Genomic DNA, 24,831 nt, shown 5'->3' with positions numbered 1-24,831 from the left:
AAGTGTACATGTGCGTAGACCAGGCTTTTGAGTAAAAGTGTTACTTTGGGTGCTCCCAAAACTTTGCCAAATAAAGACAGTTTAACATCTCACTATCCAGGGCCGGCTCCAGGCACCAGCTTGGCAAGCTGGTGCTTGGGACGGCCACTCCGGAGAGGGGCGGCAGGTCCAGCTATTCGGCGGCAATTCGGCGGACGGTCCCTCACTCCCGCTCGGAGCGAAGGACCTTCCGCCGAATTGCCGCCGCAGATCGCGATCGCGGCTTTTTTTGTTTTGTTTTTTCCGTCTGCTTGGGGCGGCCAAAACCCTGGAGCCGGCCCTGTCACTATCTCATCCCTAAATTGCTCAAAGCATTTGTTGAGTTTTGTCCTTCTGTTAAAGCTGTCTTTGCTAGCTGGTATCTAAATCAGGTTCTGGTGCATTTAATCGAGCAGTCTTTTAAACTTTTTGCTACCTCGTTATTTCCTCCCTCTGAAATTGCTTTTCTTCACACACACTTGCAACAGTTTAATTAAACTGGGTTAGTTATACCAAAGCAAACTTCTGTGTGCACACACTTGTATTGGTTTAAAACTGGTTCTCAAACTGGGGGTCGGGACCCCTCAGGGGGTCGCGAGATTATTACATGGGGGGTCGTGAGCTGTCAGCCTCCACCCGAAGCCCCGCTTCGCCTCCAGCATTTATAATAGTGCTAAATATTAAAAAAAAGTGTTTTTAATTGATAAGGGGGGGGTCGCACTCAGAGGCTTGCTGTGTGAAAGGGGTCACCAATACAAAAGTTTGAGAACCACTGCTTTATATATTTAAAATTGCAGTGCTAACCAAAGGTGTAATTATAAACCAATTTTACTAAAATCAGTGCAACTGTATAGTCTGTGTGACAGGGTGTATAGGGCCCACATGGACGAGGAAGGGGCCAGAAAAACCCTGGAGGTAGGGCTAGGTTCACCCCTCTGGCCCTGTCAATCATGCATGATAGGGAGGAGACTTTTAAAAGGGAGGAAACTTTGGTCAGCAGGGTGTAAGATTGCCTTAACCAGCAGACTGCGGGAGTGACTCATAGCGCTGTGGAGGAAACTCCTAGGCAGGAGCCCTTCACTCTGGCAATGAGGAGAGTACTGTGGACTCCTAAGGTAAGACAGACAAGCTGAGTGGTCTCAGATACCCAGCCAGAGAAATTTTCCTAAGTCCATTATGTTGGGACTGGATTGTTGGCAGCACTGTAGAGTCACCACTGCTGGGATCTGAGGGAGGGAGGGAGTATCCCTAAAGGCATGGGGGGGTTGAGACTTTCATTTTGATCCCTCATCTGGAGAGAGTTGAGGCCTACATAGGGCAGAGCCCCCATTGCAAATAGTAGGGAAGTGGGGCTGTTGTTGCGACCACCCACAGTACATGACTGGGTGTGGTCAGGTTTCCTTACCTCCTGAGTGAGGAAACACCAAGGATGCTGTTACAGTTGAACATTCTTAACTTGATTTAAACCTGGCTGATGTCAGTTTAGCTGGCTCATACTGTACTCTGATACTTCAAAACATCTTTCCACCCTTCTTATAAGGTTCTAAAATAGTAGACATGACAGATTAAAATATTGTTGACCAGGAGCAAGCAAAATTGATAGAAGCCACATTTAAATTGATTTAAGAGTCCCCACACACAAAGTTGTACCAATTTAAAGTATATTGGTTTAAAATCACACTTTTAGTTAAATAGGTGCAACTTTGTGCGTAGACCAGGCCAAAGTTGCCTTTATTTATTTATGTATTGTATTGAATTTTGTTTAAAAAAATAAGGGAGAAAATAACAACGTAAAGGAATGGGACGGGTATGAAAGGAAAAGGAAGGAGGGAGGGCAGGGAGGGGAAAGGAGAGTGACATCTGCTAGGAATTAATCAAAGATTTCTAAAAAGTCAGACCAAACCTTTTCAGATTTGTCTGAGCTCCCTCTTCTCTGAAATGTTATCTGCTCTTTAGCTGCCAGGTCAGCCAAGCTGCTGTGCCGAGTTTCTATCCTTGGAGCAGTCTCCTCTTCCATCAAACATATGAGTCATTTGTCTACAAGCACTGCTCTAGACAACAAAGCTTTCAATGAGTTGGAGAGTTTCCAAGATGATGGGATATATCCCAAAACACAGTTCTGGGAAGTAATTTTCAAGGAGGAATCCATTATCATATTAATCTTCCTACCTACTTCTGGACAACAGGATTGTAACTTGGGACAGTCCCAAATTATGTGAGCCAATATGGTTCTGGGGTACCCACATCTCCAGCAGCAGTCTCTTTTGGCAAGGCCCATGCACTATAACTGCAGGGACCAGTATGAACAAAAATATAACTTTCTGCTGGATTAGCTGTAACTGAAAATCAAAAGTAGAGGTTTTTAATGTTTTGCAAGGTACTTCCCCACACATCTTTTGTTCCAGGTGTGGCACAGGAAATCTAAATTCTTCTTTGAGTGCTTGTTCATGTCAATTCCAATTAGGTGTATGGATACTGCTAGGGAAAAAACTTTCTGGCTGCTGTGCACGCAATGCACGCACACCTAATTGGAATGGACATGAACAACACATCTCGAAGAACAACAGTTATGAGAAGGTAACCATTTTTAGGGTCATTTGGGCCAGGAAGTTGTAACAGGCTACAGCTGGTTGGGTGAATCTGTAGGACTCTTCCCACTTCAACAACAATTCTGGAGTCTATGGTGCTCCCAGAACCTCAGGACCAAGTATGTCCTTCAAGAGATGTTTAAGCTTAAGGTAACACCATGCAATTGGACCATATAGGTTGTATTGTTGAAGTGCTTTGAATGGCAAAAACTCCAATTTTGCCTTTTAATAGCTATCACTGCTGAAAAGGATTAGGGACCTTATTTCAAAAGTTTTTTTCTTCAGTTTCTCCCAAGTTGTACTCAGTACTATTTTAGAATTTTCATCAGCAGTCATTCTTTATTTCACCCAAGACATCATACTATCCTTAATTTTGTCCAAAAACTAATAATCTTAAAGAGAGAAGGTGATATAGCTTAGATCTTAGTACAGCATTCAAACCTGCTAAGATACTACAGTCCACCAGGAAATCTGATATCTTGTTCACCTTATATGCTGGCAAGAACTAAGGTTTGGAAAGCCTGTAACACAACCAACTCTTACCTGGGTCATGTTTTCTATTTTAGAAGCTTATAAGAAGGGTTGGAAGATGCTTTCAGGTATCTCAACGTGCTTAGCAAGATCTGTCGCCACATCCTGGGTAGACAGAACTAGACCCTTTTATAAGGAGACATACAGAGCAGCCACCTGGCAAGCTCAACCTACCTTTATCAAATAATGCAAAGTAGATATGATATCATCGTCAGATGTCGCCTTTGGTTACAGTCTTCTATTCTCACTTAATGTATATCTTCATTTGTTCTGCTTTCCCTCCCTCTTTTTCTGGCTGGACTGATTACCACTTCCGAAAAGTTATGCTTTCCAGACTAAAGGATTTCACAGCCCTTGTATCACTTTTGCTGTTTGTAAACCCTTTCTCCGTAAGGTAGGCTATGGAAGGGCAGTGAGAGAGACTTGGGAACTAATCAGAACATAATTTTCAAGTGGCTGTTTTTTCCCCCTCTAATTCCAAGCAGTTTATTATTCTGATTTTCTTTAAGTTGCATACATTTACTTTACAATGGATTTCTAAAAGAGCAGGCTGTGCCATTACCAATGCTCTCAATAAATATGGGACAGATACAGCATTGGGTAGTCTCCTTAGGGATCCTGGTTCTTGGTGTAAGGGGACTTACTCAAACTCAGTGGGGGTGTTTTGGTTGTCTAGCGCCCAGTACCAAAAGAAAGGGGAAGGGTCAATGGGAAATCAGGCCCCTGAGACTGACAGTCCCCAGAAACAATGGGGAGAGGCCAATGCTCCAGGTCAGCCTGATTGACGGAGCGGGCAGGCTAATCAGGGAGTCAGGAGGCCAGAGGGGTCCTGTCCTCCCTGTGAGCGGGACTTGCCTGGGTCAGACAGAGTGGGGCCGAGCTAAGGAGAAAGCAGGAGTGCAAGCTGAGCTGTGGAGCAGAGCTGAGCTGGATCCAGAGGGGGCCAGAAAAGCAGGTCAGAGCTGGGAGCAGAGTTACAGAAGCAGCCCACAGAGCAGACCTGTAGCAACCAGATCCAGAGGGACCAGAGAAGCAGCCCAGGGAGCTGGAGGCAGAGCAGCAGCAGCAGCTGTGCTGAGGCAGAGTGGAGCTGGAGCTGAGGCAGAGTGGAGCCAGGTGCAGTGAACAGCTGGGGAGAGCGAGAGGGCAGCAGACCCAGCGCAGGGAGACGCCCCCAGCCAACACGCCTTGCAGGCCAGACTTGGAGGGGGATCATAACCCCGACGAGGCGGGTGCGCCATCGGGAAGAAGGGTCCTGCCACCTAGAGCCTGAGAGCGTGTGGCCACTGCCAGAGCAAGTGTCCAACCCGCAGCATCCCTGCAGCACAGCCAGGGCCTGAGAAGGAGGCCTGGGACTTGTGAGGAACAGACTGAACTTCCCTTACATTCCAGAGACGCTGGTTGTGATGTCCCCGTGCCACAAAGGGGGATGACATGTTTTCCTTTAACCTTTCCCATTTTTTCCTTATTTTTTAAAATGTTTTATAAATTGTATTTGCTTTGAACTGTATGTAATTATCAGTGGGTCAGGGAAGCATCCAGTGCAGAGAGAGCACCCTGGAGTGGGGACACCCTAGCCCCTGCCCTAAGTGACCACAAAAAGGTTGGGGGTCGAGCCCCCCAGGAATCCTGGGCCCAGCCTTGTTGGGGTTATGAGGACTCTGCCACACCGGAGAGTGGAAGCAGAGTCCTCTAGGTCAGGCAGGGCTCTGGGTAAAGGAAGTGGGAGCAAGGACTCAGATCCTTTCGCTAGCCCACTTCACCGGGGTAGTGTATAAGCCAGGAACGTTCCACACAATAGCGGGACCATTCCCCCGCTTACATTGGGTTTGTGAGAAACAGATGCATCCCCAAGATAACCCACTTAGAAAATATTCCTCTTCAGAGTCTGTGTTCTTACAGCATTTCCGGTAAACAGACTGATTGATTGGTGTGGCAAAAATGATCTTCAGCTTCTCTTACTATCCTCCTTGGTGGGGGAAGGGAGGGTGTGCCCAAATGATAAGTGAGAAAAAGTGGTGGATCCCCAACCAAAGAAAAGGGGGAAAGGTGACTAAAATGTGTATAAAAACTCAATACAAAATGGTTTGTATGCTTAAGTACACAAAATAATTCTGTTGTTTGAGTTATACTTTTAATTAGAAGATACCTAAGGTGGTGGTATCTTCCACAACTGTATTCTTCTTTGCATTTTCTAATGTCCTAGTTTTGTGAAGCTCAGTCACATGAATACATTGTTGGATTTTCATCTGATATTTTGTTGCTAAGGAAACCTCTTCTTTAAAACAGTATCTGTGTCTTCAGCGTCGCTATTTTTCTCTGTCTACTTGAAATTCAATATTGAGGACAAAACTGAAAAAGAAAACACAACAAATGCTAATTCTTTTTCCATTTTATAATGTGGGAGTGAAGCTTCAAAGCTGTCAATCATACACTAACCTGCCTAAAGATCCCTTTCTACCCTCAGCCTAATTACAGTTTTAGGATCTCAGTCACATTATGCTTGTCTCTAGTCTCATCCCACATTTAAACAAACATAGTAAGCACTGCTTTCATGCTGCTGTCAAGAAACCAGGCGTTAACAACTAACAGTATTTGTCTAACACATATATTGTGAATCCCATCATTGTGTTCAAAATAATGGAAAACACACAAACAGGGCTGGATTAACTCTCCTATGGGCCCGGGGCTATTAGATTTTGTGGGGCCCCTATATACAAGTCTTTTTCCTGGGAGGGAGTTTGGTGCAGGAGGGGGCTGGGGATTGGGGTGCAGGAGTGGGTGCGGGGTCTGGGAGGGAGTTTGGGTGCAGGAGGGGGATTCTGATCTGGGGCAGGGGGTTGGGGTGGAGGATGGGGTGCGAGGTGCAGGCTCTGGCTGGGAGGTGCTTACCACAGGTGGCTCCTGGACGACGGCGCAGTAGGACTCAGGCAGGCTGCCTGCCTGCCATAGCCCCATGCTGCTCCCAGAAGCGGCTGGCTTCTAGCACGTCTCTGCAGTCCCTGGGGGGAAAGGGACAGCGTGTCTCCGTGCGCTGCCTGCAAGCTCTGCCTCCGTAGCTCCTATTGGCCGGTTTCCGGCCAATGGGAGCTGTGAGGACTGTGCTGGGAGCGGGGGCAGCGCACGGAGACGCCTCTCCCCCCTCGCCAGGGGCCGCAGAGATGTGTGGTGTGGTGCCATCTGCTGTTGTGTTGGGTGATAACAGGGCCTGGAGAGGCTGGCTGAATCACCAGCAAAGCAGTGTGAGAGAGGCCTGCTCAGCTGGGGGGCTAGAGGCACAGTGGTTCCCACGGCTCCCAGACTGCACCCCAGGGATGATAACCCATCACAAACAGAATGCAATTTTCCCTTCAGAGTCCAGTGTCCCTCCATTGAACAGGAAAATCCCTGCAAGCATTTGAGAGGATGGCTCCAGTGGGCAAAATATAGGCAAAATTTCAGCAACCCAGTCTTGGTGGGGTTACCTCAACTGTCCTGCCCTGCGCAGAAAAGGAAACTGGGTAGGCTTGGAAAATCTGGTTGTATCAGCAAACTGCTCCTTCCCTCTTCTCTGTGTGAAGAAATTGATGCAAGACAGACCATGAGGCAAATGTAAGATAATTCCTAAGTCCATAGAGCCCACACCTAACAGTCACTGCACCTACCTGCAGAGATCAGTCATGTTGTTCCTCTCTGCCTCCCCTGGGGTGGTGGATAGGGAGTTTTGGACACAGGGCAAACACCATGGATTCTAGCCCAATCCTCTCACCACTGCTGCCACCTCTATACAAGCATCCTAGGGACTTCCTACTGCTGGATTCAGGGAAATACAGACCCATTTGACATGTGGACCACATGAAGAAGAGAGGGACAGTCCTGGGCAAGCAGCCTGGGAGCCCCGGGCCCTTTAAATCTCCGCCCGAGCCCCGCTGCCGGATATAATGCGGTAAAGCAGCCCTGCCCCCCCAAGCGCTGCTTTACCACGTTATATCCGAATTCGTGTTGTATCGGGTTGCATTATATCGGGGTAGAGGTGTAATTCTAAAACCTCCTCTAGTGACACTTCAATTTGTGATAGTTCCTCAGATTTGTCATCTACAAAGGACGTCCCAGGTTTGGGAATCTCCCTAACATCCTCAGCCGTGAAGACTGAAGCAAAGAATTCATTTAGTTTCTCCGCAATGACTTTATCGTCTTTAAGTGCTCCTTTTGTATCTCGATCGTCCAGGGGCCCCACTGGTTGTTTAGCAGGCTTCTGATGTACTTAAAAAACATTTCTGAACCAATGAGCATTTCCATGATAGGCAGAAGAGAGATATTCTGTATTTGTCCTTTCCAGTGTTTTCCCCACTCATTGTATGTAAGTGTAATTTTGTTGTTGCTAGGGTAGAGTTTTCGGATGGTTATTTGCTGCTGTTACTGAGAGTGAACATAACACACAGCTGTACTGAAGCAAATTATGTTTTTCCTGAGTCAATACATATGTTCTGTGGGTATATAAGTGCTTATACAAACTACTATGGAGGCTAGGTTGGTAAAAATATCTAGCTAGTAGTTTCACTCAGTATGCCTCTACTATGTGAGCTTCTGCAATGCATAAACCTATTCTTATTTTATTTTTATTTTACAGTGAATTAGGATCTGGCTTTTGCATTCTAGTTAATTACATATACTCTATATGCATGTAGGAATTTGTATTTTTGACTAAGGCCAAGCACTGCTTGACTCTATGGTAGAAAGTGATAGGAAAAAAAATACAGATTTACCATTTTCTGCAATCTTATTGTTTTTTCCCCCTGAAGTTTGCTAAGCTTGATTTTATGCTTCTGTACAGGAATAGCTTCTGTACATGAGTGGCTTTTAGAAATAAAATATTTTAAGGCATTAATTTGGTTTCTATTTTTGTTTCTAGATCTATTGAGGGTTTTGCCTTAATCCACAAAAGTGCAGGATAAGTTTAATACATTTTCGTCAATAATTATAAAGCTTATGGATATTGCATAGATAACGTTTTTTTTATTCTGCTAATTACATCTTTGGGTGCTGCTAATTTCTCATCTATGACTATTAGAACTGGTGCAATCATGATATAGGACAGACTTGGCTTCAAGAATGCACCATTGAGCCAAGCTGGTGTGATTTTAAGACTGATATTGATATTTATATGACCAGATCACAGAAAGAGAGGGTTTAAAAAAATCCAGTCATCTTAATAATGGCAGTAATGTTTTAGTCTTATAAGCCAGTCTTTATTATCTCAATATGCATTTTTATTCCACAGCTTATGGCTAAAGTATATCAGTTATCATTGTCTTAAGATGTTTTAGAAAAACATCTGAGAAAAGCAGTGTTATTTTAATAGATACTGCCGCAAAATACTACCTAATAATAGTCACTTCATAGCATTCAGCTGATTTTTCAAAAAAGCTAAAATTTCCAAGATCAAATGCCCTTATTACACAATAATTTTAAAATTGGCTCTATGTAAATGTTGAAATATGGTGCTAAAATAATTAGATTTATAAACTTCAACTAAAATCTTGTGGACTGGTAATGACAAAGTCAAATAATCTTTTCTTGAAAGCATTTAAACATTACTCTAGCAGGCATGATGGTATGATAACAATGTTTGTTGTTGTGGGTTTTTTTGTCGGAAACACAGATTTGGGAGCAGCTTCAAAAATGTATGCCATAGGCTGTGAAGGCCTTCATAGTGGAATTGATAAACCTGGTTGCCACAGAATGATACCATTCTTAGGCATCTCCTACTAGATGTACACGCTTAACACGGATATATAGATTATTTGCTATTTTAATGTTCTGGAAAAATTACCATATCTTAAAAATCTCATATTTTACATACATTCAAAATAAATCAAATGAAAAAGGATCTATTTGAAAACATTCTCGCTTAAGTCACTAATTTTTCCTTCCTGAACTTCATAGGGTCTTTGAAATTGTGAAACATATTTTCTGATTTTAAGCATTATGCACATGTACTGATAATAACACTTCTTGTATGTCATACAACTTGACTTTAAGTTGTTTGTTTTATTTAATGTACATGTTTTAGCCAAATCACTGAACTTGTGGTGTAAGTATTATTATGATAAAATAGTTTAATTCTTACATCACCAGATTACCGTATGCGCATCTACGTACATCTGTCTGAGTGTAGCAAAACATAATTTAAGATAAACTTCAAGACGTGAATATTTTAAAATAGTGTACCTTGGCCAAAATTTTTAAATATGGTTACCAAATACTAAGCGCCTAAATCCATTTTTAGATACCTAAATAAAGTAGCTTATTTTTCAGAGGTATTGAGCACCTACAGTTCCTACTGAGGTCAAAGTTCCATGGTGTGGAAGTCAGTGGCAGCTGGAAGTGCTCAGTACTTTCAAAATCAAGTCTTCGTATTTGGGCACCTAAATAAAAGTTTTAAGACCCTAATTGTAGGCACCTAGGTTTCAAAATGTTGGCTATTATATAGCTATTGGTGTCCAGTAATCCATACCATACTACTAAGGTTGTTTAAATATATTTGCTTTGCTGTAGTATATTCAGCAGAGCTACTGTGTTGTAATGGAGATTTCATTCTATTCTGCACCTGTGAATCTTTTCTTATTTAGCTTGTTCTTCCCATTGAATAAAAATATATTTATGATAATACTTGCTACTTATATAGTATAATGCTTTCCATGTGAAAGCAGGTAAGATGCTTTTACCTAATTGTGAGGGATGGAAGTATTATAATTAAGTCTATCTGTCCATGTAATTACGCAGTCCTCCTCCATCGTATTATTAACCCTATTTTAGAGTTGGGGGGAACTGATTGATTGTCCTGCCTAAGATTAAATAACAAGTTAGTGGCAGAGCCAGGGATGGAACCCAGGGGTCCTGATTTCAAGTCTCATGAATTAGCCAGAAGACTATCTTTTCCATATTTTTATCTTCACTGTTCCTTTTCCTCTTTTAGTTCCAATCTCTTCCCCATCCTTTCTCCTCCATCATTTTCTCCTTTGTTCTTCACTTGGTCCTTTCTCACCCAGTTTTCCTCCTCAGTTCTTTGCCTCCCCTGCTTTTCTTATCATCTGTCTGGTCCTGTTTCCTTTCCCCTACTTTGTCCTTTCACTTCCAACATTTCTCCCCTCATCAGGTCCTTTTATTCCTTCCCACACATGTACATTGTTCCTTTCCACGGGAGAGATGTGCTGATATTGCTCAGAGCCAGGAGGAAGTGCTTGAGTCATTGTGCCATATGAAATTATTCATACAACAGTAGTATTAATAAAAACAAGATTTATTGGAAGTAGAGAAAATATGTAGTAAAACCAAAGAAGCAGTTGGCATAACACCTCATCTGCATGCTTTGCAAAACACAGTGAAGGTAGTTTTCTTTTAGGTTAGTTATAGAGAAAAGAAAACTTACATTTCTTTAAATTGGTCTTCTATTATAGCTCCCTGACTAGCTTGATCTACCCTCTCCCTTCTTGATATAGCCTCTCCCTTCTATGTCCAGAGCACCCTTTGTATTTTCTATACTTACTTATTAAGTTCCTGGCGTGATGTTGGCAGATCAGGTACCAGCTCATGCCAAGGCCCCGAGGTCTCAACTAGGGCTGTCAAATTATTTAAAAAATTAATTGTGAGATTGAAAAAAAGTCACAATTAATTGCAGTTTTAATTGCACTGTTAAAATAATAGAATACTATTTATTTAAATATTTTTTGTGTTGGGGGGGAAGGAAGTTTGTGTGTTGGGGGAGTGCTGTCTCTAAGCCGAGCACTCAGGAGCCTGAATGCTTTTTTAGCCATCAGCAGCTGTTGTCGGCAGCACTCGCTCCCAAGCCAGCAGCAGACAGGCTCCCCCTGTTCCCCGACCCTAGCTCAGTGGTGATTGGGTACACTGGTGGGGGGAAGGAAACACCCCGATATCAGCCTTCTTCACCCCTGCTCTGTGCAGCAGACAGGAGGTAGGCTCCTAACCTGGAGCTGCTTGGCTAGGGGCGACTCGATGGGGGTGGGAAAAAGGCAGGAACAGTAGTGGAGCAGGGTAGTGGGAGGAAGGACACCCCTGCCCTGGAGGCATGTAGCAGTGCCCGCCTGTGCATGATGCCCTGGTGTGCGATTAATGCTTGTATAAAAAAAGTGTTAATTTGTTTTGAGTTAATCGCATGCGTTAACTGCGATTAATTGACAGCCCCAATTATTATTTTTGATTACAAATATTTGCACTGTAAAAAAGATGAAAAAAAGATGGAGCAATCTAGAAGTTGAAGCATGAAGGGGCATACAAATGTTTAGCACGTAAATACCTTGTAATGCTGGCTACAACAGTGCTACTTTCAGGCAGCATTATCTCCCATAAATGTAAATGAACTTGTTTGTCTTAGCGATTGGCTGAACAAGCAGAAGGACCAAGTGGACTTGTAGGCTCTAAAGTTTTACATTGATTTTTTGGGTTTTTTTAAGCGCAGTTATGCAAAATAATAATAATTCTACATTTGTAAATTGCACTTTCATGATAAAGAGATTGCACTACAGTAGTTGTATGTGGTGAATTGAAAAATACTATCTTTTTTACACTGCAAATATTTGTAATAAAAATAATAATATAAAGAGAGCACTGTACACCTTGTATTCTGTGTTGTATTTGAAATAAATATATTTGAAAATGTGAAAAAAATCCAAAAATATTTATAATAAATTTAAATTGGTATTCTATTATTGTTTAACAGTGCAATTAAAACTGCGATTAATCGTGATTTTTTTAATCTAGTTAATTTGTATTGCATTAATCACTTGAGTTAACTGTGATTAATTGACAGCCTTAGTCCTAACTGAACACTGAAATACATAGCTGGAGACTAGTTTGGCTCACTTGTGTTAGTTAGTTAGTGTTGTTAAAATATATGTTAAGTTTATAAAAATGTGTTTAGTTTTTATGAAATGCTTATAGGATAACATCTGTACCCCATGTTATAAGGTGCTATTAAGTGTTTGCATTGTAATCCTCCATAAGTCATCAAACAGGAAAGAAGCATTAGTTAATGTAAAATACTGGCTTCCTGCACAAGGTATTAGCGCTTGCCCACCAAGAAGGCCCACTGAAATAAAATGAGCCATTGTGAAACATCAAAGAACACAGACTTTAACTACATTCCTTCCTCCCCCATAAAGAGGAGACGTGCATGTGAGTTCATCCCATCATCTTGAACTCTGGGAGGAAGGGAATAAAAATCCCTGACAAGAAGAACTGTATCTCTATGATGCTTGGACTCTGGGAAGGCAAGATTTCTAAGCATAAGCAAGGGATCCTCAGCTGCTTAGCCTGGGTTAGCCCTAAAGGATGTATACAGTTTGCTTATTTAAGCAGCTTCTATCACCTTTTGGAACCCAAGACTGTAACTTATTTGTGTGTGTGTGTGTGTTTAACTGCTTTAACTTTGTAAATAACTCATTTCTTTTTCTTAGTTAATAAAACGTTAGTTTGTTTATTATAAAATTGGCCACAAGGATTGTCTTTGGTGTAAGATCTAAAGGGCAATTGACCTAGGGTAAGTGACTGGTCCTTCGGGATTGAGAGTAACCTGAGTATTATTGTGATTTTTTTGTGTAAGGGACCATCTGTTACAAAGGCAAGCTTGCCTAGATGGTAAGAGAGACCGGAGTACCCAAGGGGACTGTCTGTGACTCCATGTTTAGGCTGTTATAGTGCCTGAGGAGTTTACACTTGATGTTTGGTTGGTGAAAGCTAAGTATAGAACTCACAAGCAATTTGGGGTTTGTGCCCTGCTTCTTAATAGTCTGCCCTCAGGTTGGTACTCATGTTCTTCAGCCACTGCAGACAGCTTGACGCCCGGATCTAGGTCAACTCCTAGGAGTAGAATTTATTATCATCACACACTGCCTTGCCCCTCTTTGCTGTAAGTAGTCTTTGGAAGATAAATATACAGAATAGATGTTAGTTAAGGCTTTTATTTCCATTCTCCAGGAGATTTATCTAGGGAGGGGAAGAAAGTCCGTTAGTGATGGTATAGAGAAGTGGTGTCCAACCTTTTTACGCTCAAGATCACTTTTTGAATTTAAGGGCATCCCAGGATCTACCCTGCTCCTTCCCCGAGGCCCTGCCCCACTCATTCCATCCCCACCCTCACTCACTTTCACCAGGATGGGGTAGGGAGTTGGGGTTCAAGAGGGGATGCGGGCTCTGCGCTGGGGCCAAAGGTTGCAGTGTGGGAGGGGGCTCTGGGATGAGTCTGGGGCAAGGAATTGGGGTGTAGGAGGGGGTGAGGGGTGCAAGCTCTGGGAGGGAGTTTATGTGCAGGAGGGGGCTCCTGGCTGGGGCAGAGGGTTGGGGTGCAGAAGGGGGTACAGGGTGCTGGCTCTAGGTGGGGGCTCCGGGCTGGGGAAGAGTGTTGGGGTGCAGGAGGGGGTTTGGGGTACTGGCTCTGGGAGGGGGTTGAGGTGCAGCCTCCTGCCATGCAGCAATTACCTTGGGTGGCTCCCGGTCAGCGGCGCAGCAAGGCTAAGGCAGGCTTCCTGCCTGCCCCGGCCCCACGCCACTCCCGGAAGGGGCCAACACGCCCCTGTGGCCCCTGGGGGGGCACGTGGCTCTTTGCGCTGCCCCTCTCTGCAAGCACTGCCCCCGCAGCTCCCATTGGCTACATCTCCCTATTCCCAGCCAATGGGAGCTCCGGGGGTGGTGCTTGCAGGCAGGAGCAGTGCGTGGACGGCGACCCGTGCCCCCCACCCCCAGGGCCGCGCTGGCCACTTTTGGGAGCAGCATGGGGCCGGGACAGGCACCTGCCTTAGCGGCAGCCAAGCTGCACTGCCGGAGATCGCGATTGACTGGGAGATCCTCTAGGACTGACCAGTCGATCGCGATCAACCGGTTGGTGACCATTGGCATAGAGTCAACTTTCAAATGGTTACCTTCCTGGGTCAAGTAGAGCATTTAACAAATCACTCTGTTTTGCTGTATCCAGTTTGTACAGAAAGATTTCTCTCTAGGTATACATCCCTCTTACCCATATTCCTTTGATATGAAATATAAACTGGAAGATTTCAGGTCCTCTGTTATACCTCATTTACATGTTCACCATATCATGGGTTAAATTGCCATTTCTGGAGCCTGACCCTGGCAAGGAACACTAGATCAGTGCTTTGGCATTCCAGGGATATGAGTTTTTTGGGATTCTTGTTGCTGTTTTTTTCTGGCTATGTGTCCAGAAAAGTGTTAAAAGAAACACATTGTTTCTGAGAGGGTCTAGTGCACAAAAAAGTGTCCTGTGAGGGTCTGGATCTCAGGAACTGGATCAAACAACCCCAGATTTTCCCTGCATCTGTTACTCTTGGCCTCTCATGTGGCATACCAGTTTTCAAAGCAATTTGCCTAAGTATGTGGATTCTAGAAAAATCAACTTTGAAAAATCAACTTTACATAAGCTCTGCTACAACCTTAACTATGGGCAAGCATTTGTTATTTTATTATATTTTAAGTCAACTGTCCTAAATTAAAAATTATATGTTTTGTGTTGGTGTCCTTTTAAACAGGAGGAAATGGGAAACAGTAATTAAGCAGAAGAATTTGGTAAAGCATGCATGTTGCAGAACAGAAGATTAGTGAGTGTGATAGGTTATGAAATAAGTTTCACATTGGAAAAGGCCTCATGGAAGATTTAAGTTCGGTTGTTAGAACTGTGTGAAAGAAAGTTGTATGGCTAGCATGAAAGTTGTCTTACAGGATGATACTGTGACGTCTTGTAGTGTCAATGGGAAAACTTATTATAAAAGTTGACTTTTATTTAAGGAATTAAACTAACATTTGATTAACAAGCTAAATAATGTACAAGTTCCTTGAACAAATGTTCTAATGTTTGAAATTATTTTTCATTTATTTTGGCAGCCTTGCTTTGCATCCTGAACGAGTGTTGGTGGCAACAGGTCAAGTTGGAAAAGAACCATATATCTGTGTTTGGGACTCATACACTGTGCAGACTATATCAATACTGAAAGATGTTCACACACATGGTATAGCTTGCTTGGCATTTGACTTAGATGGGCAGGTATGTAGTCAATATTCTATTTTCAAAATCTGTTTTTAAAAGAGAAACTGTCTAAATCTGTTTAAAAAAAGTCCTCTGATACAACTTTCTTTCAGGAGATAAATTGAATCAAAGGTTTTATTTGTCCAGTTTCAGGAAAGTGATGTTAGTATTTACAGACACTTTTCTTGCCAAACTTAAAAATTTGCAGCTTCAGAAGAGATGTGAATGAAGAGATGAGGGGAGCTTACTGCACTGTAGTAGGGAGATCATTCCAGGTATAGGAGAGAGCAAGAAAGAAGACACACATGATGGCAGGCTCTTCCCCAGCTAACAAAATGTTAGCCATCTTGAAAAGAGGATTTAAAAAAAACCACAGGCGTAGGGCCAGATTATATGATTATGGTACTGGCCTTTATTGGAGGCAGTGTGGAGCCACTGCTATAGGGGGGCTTTAGGAGGCACTGTTCCCAGAGTAGCAAATTGCTTCCCTGAATGTCTCAGCACCCTGCATACTCGCTCCTCTGAGCTAGATGGCTCTGCTAGTTGATGTGGGGCATATTTTAGTTTATTCTCTCTATTTTTGGGGGTTGCTAGCACTTCAGTCCTAACTGAAATTGTGCCTGGCCTCTGCACAGGATGGGGAGAAGGCTCCTTGTGCTACTCCACTTCCCCATCCCATTCGCCCCTTCTTACAAACCTGTGCAGAGGCCAGGCACAATAATATGTCCTTAGGCTGTGTTCTTCCCTAGCTGACTTTAGTTCCTTCTGTTAGCCAGGGAAACTAATTTCTGTTACCTACTAGCTCTACTACTTTCCCAGTTAGAAATGTAGTGGTGTAGAGACCAATTATTCTCGTTATCTGAGCAAGTGAAATCAGGAAGGCCAAATCACACTTGGAGTTGCAGCTAGCAAGAGATGTTAAGAGTAACAAGAGGGTTTCTTCAGGTATATTAGCAACAAGAAGAAAGTCAAGGAAAGTGTGGGCCCCTTACTGAATGAGGGAGGCAACCTAGTGACCGAGGATGTGGAAAAAGCTAATGTACTCAATGATTTTTTTGCCTCTGTCTTCACGAACAAGGTCAGCTCCCAGACTGCTGCACTGGGCAGCACAGTATGGGGAGAAGGTGACCAGCCCTCTGTGGAGAAAGAAGTGGTTCGGGACTATTTAGAAAAACTGGACGTGCACAAGTCCTTGGGGCCGGATGCGCTGCATCCGAGGGTGCTAAAGGAGTTGGCGGATGAGATTGCAGAGCCATTGGCCGTTATTTTTGAAAACTCATGGCGATCGGAGGAGGTCCCGGATGACTGGAAAAAGGCTAATGTAGTGCCCATCTTTAAAAAAGGGAAGAAGGAGGATCCGGGGAACTACAGGCCAGTCAGCCTCACCTCAGTCCCTGGAAAAATCATGGAGCAGGTCCTCAAGGAATCAATTATGAAACACTTAGAGGAGAGGAAAGTGATCAGGAACAGTCAGCATGGATTCACCAAGGGGAAGTCGTGCCTGACTAACCTAATTGCCTTCTATGATGAGATAACTGGCTCTGTGGATGAGGGGAAAGCAGTGGATGTGTTATTCCTTGACTTTAGCAAAGCTTTTGATACGGTCTCCCACAGTATTCTTGCCGCCAAGTTAAAGAAGTATGGGCTGGATGAATGGACTGTAAGGTGGATAGAAAGCTGGCTAGATCGTCGGGCTCAACGGGTAGTGATCAATGGCTCCCTGTCTAGTTGGCAGCCGGTTTCAAGCGGAGTGCCCCAAGGGTCGGTCCTGGGGCCGGTTTTGTTTAATATCTTTATTAATGATCTGGAGGATGGTGTGGACTGCACTCTCAGCAAGTTTGCAGATGACACTAAACTGGGAGGCGTGGTAGATACACTAGAGGGTAGGGATCGGATACAGAGGGACCTAGACAAATTAGAGGATTGGGCCAAAAGAAACCTGATGAGGTTCAACAAGGACAAGTGCAGAGTCCCGCACTTAGGACAGAAGAATCCCATGCACTGCTACAGACTAGGGACCGAATGGCTAGGTAGCAGTTCTGCAGAAAAGGACCTAGGGGTCACAGTGGACAAGAAGCTGGATATGAGTCAACAGTGTGCTCTTGTTGCCAAGAAGGCTAACGGCATTTTGGGCTGTATAAGTAGGGGCAGTGCCAGCAGATCGAGGAACATGATCGTTCCCCTTTATTCGACATTGGTGAGGCCTCATCTGGAGTACTGTGTCCAGTTTTGGGCCCCACACTACAAGAAGGATGTGGAAAAATTGGAAAGAGTCCAGCGGAGGGCAACAAAAATGATTAGGGGGCTGGAGCACATGACTTATGAGGAGAGGCTGAGGGAACTGGGATTGTTTAGTCTCCAGAAGAGAAGAATGAGGGGGGATTTGATAGCTGCTTTCAACTACCTTGGTGGGGGCGGTTCCAAAGAGGATGGAGCTCGGCTGTTCTCAGTGGTGGCAGATGACAGAACAAGGAGCAATGGTCTCAAGTTGCAGTGGGGGAGGTCTAGGTTGGATATTAGGAAACACTATTTCACTAGGAGGGTGGTGAAGCACTGGAATTCATTACCTAGGGAGGTGGTGGAGTCTCCTTCCTTGGAGGTTTTTAAGGCCCGGCTTGACAAAGCCCTGGCTGGGATGATTTAGTTGGGAATTGGTCCTGCTTTGAGCAGGGGGTTGGACTAGATAACCTCCTGAGGTCCCTTCCATTCTATGATTCTATGATTCTAAGAATTAGGGTAAGAATGCTCCCAAGTGTGAATTTCATTTAAAAAACCTGGAATCATAAGAGGGAAGCCGTAGAGATCATCAGTGTGATAAGGAATCTTTGGGTTTTAGATTTCTCACTATGGCTAAACTTTCAGGATGCATTGCTTGCAAGAACAACATTCTTTCACCTACAGTGGGCAAAGAAAACTATGCCTCTACCCCTCAAATGCTGTTCTAGCATCAATCATTCTTGCCTTCATAATCTCTTAGCTCAACTATCCTAGTCTAGGACTAAAGTTTATCTAAGATTGTCTGTTAAAGTCCGCTGGAAACTCCCTCTAGTCCAGACTATAGCTGCCTGTCTGGACTTGTTGCCATTTGACTGTTGTGTGAAATTCAAGGTACCGATTGCCATATATAAAGCCCTAAATGGGTCTAAGCCCAGGCTACTTTAAGACTGTCTCATCATCTCCAAACTACCATACATCTACACTCATCAGGGACATAAATAACCTTTTTGTATTTTGGGGGGGACTAGAATTAAAAAAATAAAATAAAAGCTGTTGAATATCATTTCAATTAGTAGTTTTGCATCATAACTAAATTTCTTTACTTTTATTAAAATGAGATAAATGAACTTCAGTTCCTAACTCAGTGTTTCCTTATTAATGCAGTTTCTACATTTTTGGGGGAAAGGGGAGGGGGGCTATAGCTCCTTCAGTCCCCAGTTGTCTACGCCCATGCTCATCCAGTATGTTACAACTTGCTGGCTCCAATGGCAAAGTTTATGGTAGAGGTTTCTTGATAGGAGAGCTGCACCTGTAAAATATGTTGTCTGTGGAAATACAGTTAAGCATGAACCTAGCCAGTTTTAGAGAGAACTTCAAGACCTACCTCTTTGTTCGGGTGTTCCATACTAATTAAAACCTGCTTTCCTAGCTCTCTGGTAAATCTGCAGGCAGCTGGGGAGCATGAAATTTGGTCTCTTTTTGAGATTTGAATCTCTACTTAAGTTTTGTATAACACTCAGATCTCATGGTGATGGATGCTTTAAAATTATTATAATAGTAATAGATTCAATATACCTTTACTCCACTCATTCCTGAGCAGGATTGTTAATGCTGGAGCTAGGTCAATTCCTGTTTGGAACATTTTCATTAGAAGGAGTGGATTTTGAAAGATCTGAAAACTGGGAATTTATGGAGTTTGACAAATAGAGACCAGAGAGATCACTTCCATGTAGTTTCTTTGCTGTGGGCTGTGCAGCTTGCAGCCAATTTGGTGTTGGTGGTATTGTAGGTGGATTTCCCTGACAGGCAGACTTTTTAAGTGACTATTATCATCTACGTGTGTCAGAAAATGGAAACTAAATTTGCCTTAACTTGGTCCTATGAGTGTAAGCATTATCAGTTAAAGAGAGGAAAAATCTTTGTCCATAAGGCTCACAAGTCCTTCCTCTGTCAAAATTAAGCCGTCACTATCCAAATGTAAAAACAAACAAACCCCAAACCAAAACACCCTACCACCCACTTTGTATTTGTCTGATCTTAGTCTGTCTTTAAGATTGTGTAAGATCATTGTGGTCAGATCTTACACAGTAACAATTATGCTCTCACCGTTTAAGAAATAATAAAGTTGAAATGCAAAGCTAAAATGAAAAGTGAGTTAAGCCCAGAAATATGCTGTTTATTTCCACGTACACCGCTACCTCGATGTAACGCGACCCGATATAACACGAATTTGGATATAACGCGGTAAAGCAGTGCTCCGGGGGGGAAGGAGGGTGCGCACTCCGGTGGATCAAAGTAAGTTCAATATAACGCGGTTTCACCTATAACGCGGTAAGATTTTTTTGGCTCCCGAGGACAGCGTTATATCGAGGTAGAGGTGTATTAGGCTAAGAGAGGGCTGGGGAGCACAGAGATATTTTTATTTTATTTTATTTTTTTCATCTCAGGAATAACTTTTTGGCACTTCCAGATTTGCAGTTCATCTTTTGACTTGGGACTCCTTAGATATGCTTACTGAGTTTCTTCAGTGCTAGTTTTAAGCCCTGATGCTAAAGCAATCATGCAAGACAAAATCAGTTGCTGTTTTTGGAGGCAGCAAAATTTTTTTCATAACATAGTTTATGGAGAATGATATAGCTTAGCATTCGAAATATAAATTAACCACCATTCTTGCACAGCTATGGATGCCTCTGAAGGTTTTTAGTGGTCAGCAGGGACTGAAAGTGCAGAATTGAATTATATCTCTTGTAAAGCGTCATCTGGGAAGCTGAATGTGCACATGCATACAGTCCACTTTTCTCTCTGTTCCTTTCATGTAGCCTCCTTACGTCTGAAACGTCTTCTCTCTGGATCTCTTAAGAATTTCAGAAAATAAAATAAAAATTTAATAGGTATAGAATATTAAAAATATTTTTGGGTTTTGGCTGAACCGAATTTTAAAAACACTCTCAGCTTTAACTTCATTTTTTTAAAAGAAATATTTTGTTTAACAGGTTTTGAAGATGTAAGGATAAAGATGATGTGTTTATTCTTTACACTTCCTTGAAATTTTAAGATTAATACTTAGGTAACTGTTTACAGGATCAGGGTGTATGTACTTTAAATTTAAACTAACTTCAGTGGGATTGCTCACATACTTAATATTTAGCACCTGCATTTTTACAGAATTGGGTCTTAGGTACAGAGTAATGTTTTATGTTTTATTCACATTTGTATATTGAGGACATTTCAAGAACAATATTCAAAGTATTAATTCAGAAATATCTGTTAATATCTGTTAAGGTACTAGTTAACCTCAGGTTTATAAAAGTGTATTGTTCTTCTACTGACACAACCTCCATGGAAGTTTTTGCTTACATGAAGACTAACACTGGGCCCTGTTGCTCTATTTTCCCCCCTCTTAAATATATACAGTAACTCCTCGCTTAACGTTGTAGTTATGTTCCTGAAAAATGCGACTTTAAGCAAAACGATGTTAAGTGAATCCAATTTCCCCATAAGAATTAATGTAAATGGGGAGGGGGTTAGGTTCCAGGGAAATGATTTTCACCAGACAAAAGACTATATATTTATACAGTATAAGTTTTAAACAAACAATTTAATACTGTACACAGCAATGATGATTGTGAAGCTTGGTTGCGGTGGTGAAGTAAGAGGGTGGGATATTTCCCAGGGAATGCCTTACTGGTAAATGATGAACTAGTACTCGGCTGAGCCCTCAAGGGTTATCACATTGTTGTTAATGTAGCCTCACACTCTACAAGGAAGAAATGGAGGGAGGGGAGACAGCATGGCAGACAGTGACAGAGAGACGCACACCCTGTGTGTGTGTGTGTGAGAGAGAGAGAGATGCACATTGCCCCTTTAGGTACTCTGACCCCACTCTAAGTACACTGCCTTTTTAAGTAGATCAGCAAGTTGAGACAGCAGCTGCTGCCCAGCAAGCTCCCTCTGTCCTGAGCCCTGTCATGTCCCCCCCTGCTCTATGGAGATGGGGTAAGCGGGGGCCAGGATCAGAGGGGAGGGGGACACCCTGACATTAGCCCTCCTCCTCCCAACCCCCCCGGCACAGCAAGCAGGAGGCTCCCGGGAGCAGCTCCAAGGCAGAGGGCAGGAGCAGCACATGGCAGTGGGGGGAGGGACAGCTGAACTCCCAGCAATTGATAGCCTGCTGGGCGGCTGCTGCACAGGGAACTTAAGGGAGCGGGAAGCTGATAGGGGGGCTGCCGATCCACCCTGGTTCCAAGCCCCCCACCAGCTAGCTCCAACGGGCTGCTCTTTCTGCAAGCAGTGGACAAAGCAGGCAGCTGCCAAACAACATTATAAGGGAGCATTGCACAACTTTAAATGAGCATGTTCTCTAATTGATCAGCAACGAAACAATGTTAACCGGGACGACTTTAAGTGAGGAGTTACTGTATACAATTAGATTTCTTTTAAAAATCCAGGTATGGTAAGATGTCTCTCAAAATTAAATGGGAACTTGATCCAAATATTGATATTTTCCTTTTTCTTTTTTTAAACTTCTTGGAAATTATCAGCGTTTGGTCTCAGTGGGTCTGGATTCAAAAAATACAATATGCGTGTGGGACTGGAGAAAAGGAAAAATGTTATCGATGGCTCCTGGTCATACAGACAGGGTAAGCATAACTACTTAATAGGAGTATTGGTGGGATTTTGGGATTTTGAAACCTCTGTGTGTACATATTGGGCATTTTTGTTTTCTGAATATCAGCTGTTGTAGATTATAGAAGTTGATCATGTTAACTTTATTTGAGGAAAAATATATGCATCATAAATATCTATGCTTTAGGTGATATGTGGTTTACCACATATTTATGCATACTCTGTGGAGACCTAGAAGCATATATTGAAGGTGTCATATTTGAGGAAACGCTAGACCCTACTCCTGGTACGGGAGAACCAAAATGTGCCAAATCTTTTGAACTCTGTAATTCATTAGCTGTATGTGGCTTAGGAGTTGGGGAATACACACGGTACTTTGGAGACCATTTTGAAGCAGGCTTATTCATAGCTTTTACACAAATGAAAGAATACTCAAAAAGAACACTATTAAGACATGTTACAAGAACTTAACTCCATTTAACAATAATATACATTTGGTGACTATTTTCATTTTTATAATCTCGCTGGCATTTAAAATCTTCCAGGCTTTTGAGAATATCACTAATAACTCCTTCAGAGCATTCTGACAAATAGATATTGAACTTTATTTCCTTATCAAGCTTCTAGTTTAGACATATACATCTAAAGATAATACATAAAAATGAGAAAAGGCATAAAAGAACATTAACTTGCACAACTTCACAGTCCTCAAACATCAGGAAAAAACAGCATTAGACTTGTGTGTGCCCATTTTTATATAGGTCTGTCGCATCTTATGCGCATTTAACATGCGCGATTTCAGCTTTATGCGGTCAGCAAAAACAAAAAAGAAGAGAAAAATAACAATTTTAATACTGTACCTGTAGTGCGGGCGATTCCGCTCTACACTCAATATAATTTTGACTATACGCAATTTTCGCTTTACGTGCTGACTGCGGAACGTAACCCCAGCGTAAGATGCGACAGACCTGTATAATGAAATATTATTTCTCAAATGCAAGATAGGATTTTTTTCTACAACTTTTAAATATACACACAACATCTTCTGTAACTGTGTTACTTTGGGTATGCCAGACAAATACAGATAATGAAAGCTATTTATATAATGTACAATGCAATTTAACTTTTGAGGGGAGGCATAAAAAATGGTCCCAATAAACTTCTTTGAAAAGCTCTGAAATGGCTTTTTGCTGTCTATAGGTCAGTAGATTTTGTGCTGTTTGTCATTTGGATGGGAATTTGTTCTATTTTCATTTATATATAAAATTATACATGTATTAAAAAGACCATCTTTACTAGCATTCTGATTTATTTGCAGATATTTGATATTTCTTGGGATTTGTACCAACCAAACAAACTAGTCAGCTGTGGTGTAAAACATATTAAGGTACTGTACTAAATTTACACTTTTCTTATATAAATATGTTGAGTTATATTTACTATCACTCTTTTTTTTGTAAAACAAGTAATTATGGAATCTAAAGGGAGTACTTTTATATTTAATTTAGATAGGAGGTTTGTATTCAGAATCTTACTAATAAATTACAAACAAAAATATTATTGCTCATGAGATATTCTGATAACTTTTCCATTAATAGACTATATTAGATTCAGTTGCTGCTTAATATAAATTGAACATGTAAATTGGAAAAAGAACATTATTTGTAATTAGACAACTGCTAGTGCAGTTTTTTTTAAAAGGACATGAGAGTTCTTCCACAAGATACACTGAAGTTATTTAAAAATAAAGTATTATAAAATATACTGTTTGAGATCCTAAGTAAGTAGTGGTGATGATGATGATTTTTTACTAGATCCTACTTTTGCTGATGTTGGCACACAGGGCAGAAACTAGTCTCTTCCATCCTCTCTGTCATTATCTGCTGCTTCCATCTGCTCTATGGTGTTGAGATTGACTGACTGTTCTGTCCTCCCTGCTAAGGGTGGTGGTTCTTCTCTGGGGTGCCCTTGTTTCCTCACACCAGTTGGGTTCCACCTGAGAGCTTTACGTGGGAGTCTGTCTGTTGGCATGCCCCAAATATGTCCAACATTTCCTTCTAATTCTAGTGGAGATAAGCTGCTGATTTATAATTTCTCAGATCTCTTCATCGTTGATAAAGTCTCGCTATCCAATGCCCAGAATCTTTCCTAGGCATTTATTTTCAAAGGCATCTAGTTTTCTATCTAACATTTTAAGATCTCCAGCTCTTTCAGCTGTATGTTAGCACTGAGATTACATTTGAGTTGAAAGTTTTGTTTTGTTTTGGTACTGTATATCTTTGATTTCAATAGGTTTTTGAGTTTTTAGTGAATGCTGTGGATGCCTTTCCTATCCTTGATATCACTTATTTCACAAAATCTCTGTTAGCAAATATGGTGCTGCTCAGGTAAATGAACTGTTCAACTTTCTTTGTTTTTGCCTTCTGATATGTTGTTATTGCTTGACACTAGGGTTTCAAGGACATTCGTTTGTGAGTCCTGCTAGGCCTGATATTTTTGCCAACGTGTCTGTCTTTCTTTGTAGCTTTTTGGAGATGTCACTCTAGCATGATATCATCAGCAAAATCTAGGCCTTGTAGGCATTTGCCATCTACCCATACTATGCCAGTGTTTGTGTTGCTAATGTACTTCTTAATTATCCAATCTATGGCAATCCCAAACAATAATGCTAGTGTCCATGTTGAACCATCGGGTCTGGTTGTTTACCCTTACAGTGTTGTTTGTATCAATGTATTTAGTCTTGATGATGACAATTGTAGCTGGAATTTCATAAGACTGAAGAATATTCCACAATGTATGCCTATGCAGTCTGTTAAATGC

General features: G+C 42.2%; 1 protein-coding gene across 2 annotated transcripts in view; it reads left to right on the top strand.

Annotated features, from left to right (window-relative positions):
* EML5 (EMAP like 5) overlaps nt 1-24,831 on the top strand; it is a 294,191-nt gene that overhangs the window by 33,519 nt on the left and 235,841 nt on the right. For both annotated transcript variants that reach the window (XM_026651428.1, XM_026651427.1), the window contains exons 2-4: nt 15,027-15,186; nt 21,927-22,025; nt 23,330-23,398. In XM_026651428.1, the coding sequence (XP_026507213.1) occupies nt 15,027-15,186; nt 21,927-22,025; nt 23,330-23,398 (328 nt within the window). The remainder of the gene's footprint in view (nt 1-15,026; nt 15,187-21,926; nt 22,026-23,329; nt 23,399-24,831) is intronic.

The sequence above is a fragment of the Terrapene carolina genome, unplaced genomic scaffold, assembly GCF_002925995.2.
Source record: "Terrapene carolina triunguis isolate 2854851 unplaced genomic scaffold, T_m_triunguis-2.0 Scaffold96, whole genome shotgun sequence".
Classification (NCBI taxonomy): Eukaryota; Metazoa; Chordata; order Testudines; family Emydidae; genus Terrapene; species Terrapene triunguis.
Note: the sequence above shows the minus strand (reverse complement) of the source record. Positions and strands in the feature narration are given on the sequence as shown.